This window comes from Protobothrops mucrosquamatus, unplaced genomic scaffold (assembly GCF_001527695.2).
Source record: "Protobothrops mucrosquamatus isolate PMUCROS unplaced genomic scaffold, P.Mucros_1.0 scaffold4182, whole genome shotgun sequence".
NCBI lineage: Eukaryota > Metazoa > Chordata > Lepidosauria > Squamata > Viperidae > Protobothrops > Protobothrops mucrosquamatus.
The window spans coordinates 15,292-20,474 of NW_015390107.1; the positions used below are offsets into that span (position 1 = coordinate 15,292).

Consider the following 5,183-nt stretch of genomic DNA (forward strand, 5'->3'; position numbering starts at 1 on the left):
AGCCAGCCATAGGGTGACTAGGGAATTCTGGGAGTTAAAAGTCCACACATTTTAAGGATGCTGAAATTGAGAAACGCTACCTTATATATTTTCTTATTGGGAATAAATCCATTAAATTCCATCCATAAGTGCGTGCTTGCATAGGATTACACGGCAAAATATTTGTTTAAGACCTTCCAATGAAAACCGGAAGTCTTAAGCCGCCTTAATTATCTCTAAGCCTAAGAAGGACGGAAGCCTATTAGAAAGGGTGACTCTCTCTCCCACCCTCTCTATGATTGGTTTTCCGCCTCGCTTCCTCTTCCAATTGGTCCTTCGAGTTCCCGGTTGCCGGGCAACACGAGTGCAGCCGCGCGGTGCAGGCCGGGAGGGGGAAGACAAGCGGCATGGATGCCCACGAGCTCTTCCGGAAACTCGGAACTGGAGCCAAATTCGACGTGAGGCGCTTCAGGCGAGACGCGGAGCGTTTCGGGGTGAGGAACGGAGGCCACGTCTTCGCCGTTGGGCGGACGTCCATGGCATGGCTGAGCGAGGGAGGCTGAGGGGATGGTAAAACTGTGAAAATTCCGCCTGCGGCCCATTGATTGGAGTGGAGTCCGAAATGAATGGACCGCACTCGCCTCAGAAACCATTTTGGCTGCTATGATCATTATTTGAAAACTATCTTTTCTAAGAGGAAGTTTTGTATTTGCAACAAAATGGGATTTATTTTTTTAAAAATAAAGTTTCTAAAATATTCCCAACAACTCTGTGAAGTAGGCTGGTCCAGTGTTACTCAACCTTGGCAAGTTTAAGACAAGTGGGACTTCAACTCCCAGAATTCCCCAGCCAGCATGGCTGGCTGGGGAATTCTGGGAGTTGAAGTCCCACTTGTCTTAAACTTGCCAAGGCTGAGAAACACTGGGCTAGTCTGAGGCAGAGACTGGATATGCAGAAGAGACTTTAGAGGATTACTCATAATTTATATGTGTGTGGATGTTAATTTGCATCTATATGCCGTTGTCAGGAGTGCTGGGTTTTTTGTTATTGGCCATCCCTGTTTTTCAGGGGAGAGAAAAATGTAATAAAGGTAACCCTCGACTTGCGAACACAATTGAGCCCAATATTTCTGTTGCTAAGCGAGGCAGTTTTTAAGTGAATTTTGTTCCATTTTATGACCTTTCTTGTTTCTATTTTATGACCTTTCTTCGTGAATCACTGCAATTGTTAAGTTAATAACATGGTTGTTAAGTGAATTTGATTTTCTCATTGACTTTGTTCAGAAGGTCGCAAAACATGATCACGTGACCCCGGGACACTGCAACCATCATAAATACATGCCAGTTGCCAAGCATCCAAATTTTGATCACAGGACCATGGGGATGCTGCAATGGTTGTACGTGTGAAAAACGGTCATAAGTCACTTTTTTCAGTGCTATTGTAACTTTGAACAGTCACTAAATGAATTATTGTAAGTTGAGGACTACCTGTATAAATCCTTAGATATATTGCTTAATTTCCAGTCTGCTGCTTGATAGGAATTCTTAACTCCAAAGAGCTTGGGGTGGCTAGACTTTCATCTTTTAGATTGGACTGGAAAGGTTTTGGAAAATAAGTGTTTCAACTCCTGCATTGTTTCATTTATATGAATAGTTTGTTTGGGGTTAGCATGTCTTGTGACACAGTAATTGTATTTTGTTAATATGAGTGTAAGTTTAAATGTGTGAAAGAATCCAGCTAGGGCAAACAGACACATGCAAATACAACATAACCCTGTAAGGGGGATAAAATAGGCCAGTGCTAATTGATCAAAAATTGCTATTAATTTTTGTTTTGTTTTGCCTATGCATATTATTGGCCCTTAATTCTCTCTGGGAATATAGCAGACAAGTGGAAAGTGCAATTAAGGACTCCTGTTAGTTTTACACCAAGGGTCTTCAAACGTGTCTGGCTGAGGAATTCTGGGAGTTGAAGTCCACAAATCATAAAAGGGCCAGGTTTGAAGACCCCTGTTTTACACTGAAGAAACTATCTGGTTTTATTTATTTTCAGGTACTCAGAACTAAAGAAGAAGCAACTGGGACATCAGAGATTTTTGGATCTCTTGATTTTTTTGGAAAGAAAACAAAGGAAAATGAACTCCATGAAGCTCAAACCAAAACATTGGAACTGTCTGATTTGCCCCTGGAAGAGGTAGCCGTGCCACAGGAAACACAGGCTGCAAAGAAGAGAAAAGGAGATGGACAAAGTACCAAAGGGAGGAAAAAAAAGAAAAAAGGCCAAGGTAATGAAGGGCTGGCTACCCATTAACTTAAAACACATGAAATTATTGTTGATTTTCTTTGAGTTGCATGAAAGTTGTAGTTGTTTCTTGGTATCTTCCACTTTGTTTTATTACAGTTTTGACCTACGTGGCTCGGGCCTTTACTTTGCACGAAAAGTGGTTACAGTTCTATTTTATATAAATGTCTATGTAAAATTTGACCGGAACATATAGATTATACATTTTCATGGAGCTAGAACCATCACCTAGTCCAGGGGTAGGCAACCTTGGCTCTTTTATGACTCGTGGACTTCAATTCCCAGAATTCCTGAGCCAGCATGGCTTAGCATGGAAACCTCTCCCTTTTTCCTCAGCATGGCTGGCTCAGGAATTCTGGGAATTGAAGTCCAGGAGTCATAAAAGAGCCGAGGTTGCCTACCCCTGGCCTAGGCCATTCATCCCAAAATTGGTCTTACACATGCATACCCATACACATGTGGTATATGTTTTATCAAGTACTTAGGGCTTGGCAACAAAAGGAAACAACAGCCAATGACTTAATAGCCACCCATCAATACCCCAATCAACATCTAAAAAGCCACACACAATAGGCACCATATAAAAACCACACACACAACACCCCAAAGCTCACACACTGCTAGAGAGAAGTTCTCTGAGGGTGGGCTGAAGCACGAGTCTGAAAACTCGAAAGACTAAACCTGTAGTCCTGGTGACCAACTCAAATTGGATCTTATAAAATGTACAATGTGTATAAAATGAAATTCAGTTCCCATTACTTTTGAAGTAACGTGTGTTGTGGTCCAATGTACTTGAAGCAGCCCAGGTTGCAAAGGCTGTTATAAAATATCTTAAATGGTGGCCATTACAACAAATTAGTTTTATTCTTGTTTGAGGTTTAGATCAGTGGTTCTCAACCTTTTCTTCGCCACGGACCCCCTTTGAATACCTTTTGTGGCCACGGACCCCCAAGACTTAACTCAACATTTAAATTATAACATTTCTTTAAGTCTTCGCGGACCTCCTGCGACAACATCACAGCCCCCCAGGGATCCACGGACCACAGGCTGAGAACCACTGGTTGACATCATGATGTTCTTGTATCTTTCAGAAACAGTTGCTATAACTCCTGGTACTGAAAATAATGGTATATTATGGATGTCCACTCTGGAGGCAAAACTTGACATTCCAAAAAACAAAGGTAAAAAGGAACCCAAAGCAGAGAAATTAAAACAAGTTAGACAACAAAAGGTGAGTTGCTTCTCTTTGGCATGTTCTCTAAAAATAAATGATCAATGAATGAAGAAAGAGGCATGCTATTTTTTCAAAATAATATACAGGTAGTCCTTGACTCATGACCACAATTGAGCCCAAGGTTTCTAAGTGAGACATGCTAAGTGAGACATGCTAAGTGAGACATGTGTTAAGTGAGTTTTGCCCCATTTTACAACCTTTCCTGCCACCGTTGTTAAGCGAATCACTGCAGTTGATAAGTTAATAACCCGGTTAAGAGAATCTGGTTTCCGCCATTGATTTTGCTTGTCAAAAAGTTGCAAAAGGTGATCACATGACCTTGGGACACAGCAACAGATCATAAGTATGAACCACTTGCCAAGCATCTGAATTTTGATCACGTGATCATGGGGATGCTACAAAGGTCATAAGTGTGAGAAATGGTCATAAATCACTTTTTTCAGTGCCGTTGTAACTTTGAACAGTCACTAAATGAACTGTTGTAAGTCAAGGACTACCTGTATTGGTTGGTTTAGTTTGATTTTTTTTTAAAAAAAGATTGAGATATATTTCACTTAAAAAGATTTGGGTTATGGAGGTACAAAAGCTATAAAAAATTCTTAATATCTATTATATTGTAGCCTCCTAAGTATTTTCAAAGATGGCCTTAATAGCCACTTGAGAGCCCTGATTGACCTGTGAGGTTATGACTACTTTTTAATTTATGATCAATATATGGCTCACTCACACATACACAGTGAGTAACATTCAAAATTATATAGAGATTGGCGAATGTATGTAGGTTACTAAATTGCATGCAGCCCTCCACCAAAATTTTCCTCAGACAAAACAACAAGCAAAGCATGGAGCCAATTTGGATTGCACTCCTGCTTTGCTTAAGTCAACCTGAAACTTTGGGTTTGAGGACCTCCGTGATGTATAAGATTAAAATGTAATTATTATAAGTAAGCAGTATATTGATTGCTTAGCCCTAACTTAAATGAAACTCTGAGCTTGGTTGTTTTCTCTCAGACCTTCATTACCAAAAAAGGGAGTACTGGCGACTGATGATGTTACCAGTTTGGTAATGAAACATTTGCCAGAAAACCAAGTTCAGCAAGCACCAAGGTCCCCACATTTCAATCCTGAGCTACAAATATTCTCCTCTATTGATATCAGAGGGTTGGACTAGATCCGGGGTAGGCAACCTTGGCTCTTTTATGACTTGTGGACTTCAACTCCCAGAATTCCTGAGCCAGCATGGCTCAGCGTGGAAACCTCTCTCTTTCTCCTCAGCATGGCTGGCTCAGGAATTCTGGGAGTTGAAGTCCACGAGTCATAAAAGAGCCAAGGTTGCCTACCCCTGGACTAGATGATCCTTCGCGTACTTTCCAAGTCCACAATTCAATTATTCTAGTCCCTCCTGACCAATTAATGAGTTAAAATGTCTGCTGTTAAAGATGTTTGTTAAAGATAAGCTATCTTTATTAGAGCAGGAAATCTATAATTTAATAAACCTTGTACTTCAACAAGGCACTCAGTTGAAACGGAGATGAAGTTTTCATCTGAGATACTGATATTTAATATGTAAATTACATGTAGATACAATTTAACCTTGCTCTTACCTTTTCCCAGATAAATCATTTCAGAAATAAGCACAAAATCTACATTCAAGGGACGGATCTCCCAG

At 40.5% G+C, this 5,183-nt stretch overlaps 1 protein-coding gene across 1 annotated transcript in view; it reads left to right on the plus strand.

Moving 5' to 3' along the window:
* Window positions 1-361: 361 nt before the first annotated feature.
* DDX52 (DExD-box helicase 52) overlaps window positions 362-5,183 on the plus strand; it is a 25,137-nt gene continuing 20,315 nt past the window's right edge. The window contains exons 1-4 of the mRNA XM_029286592.1: window positions 362-473; window positions 2,032-2,263; window positions 3,372-3,511; window positions 5,129-5,181. Coding sequence (XP_029142425.1) covers window positions 387-473; window positions 2,032-2,263; window positions 3,372-3,511; window positions 5,129-5,181 — 512 coding nt within the window. The 5' untranslated portion in view covers window positions 362-386. The remainder of the gene's footprint in view (window positions 474-2,031; window positions 2,264-3,371; window positions 3,512-5,128; window positions 5,182-5,183) is intronic.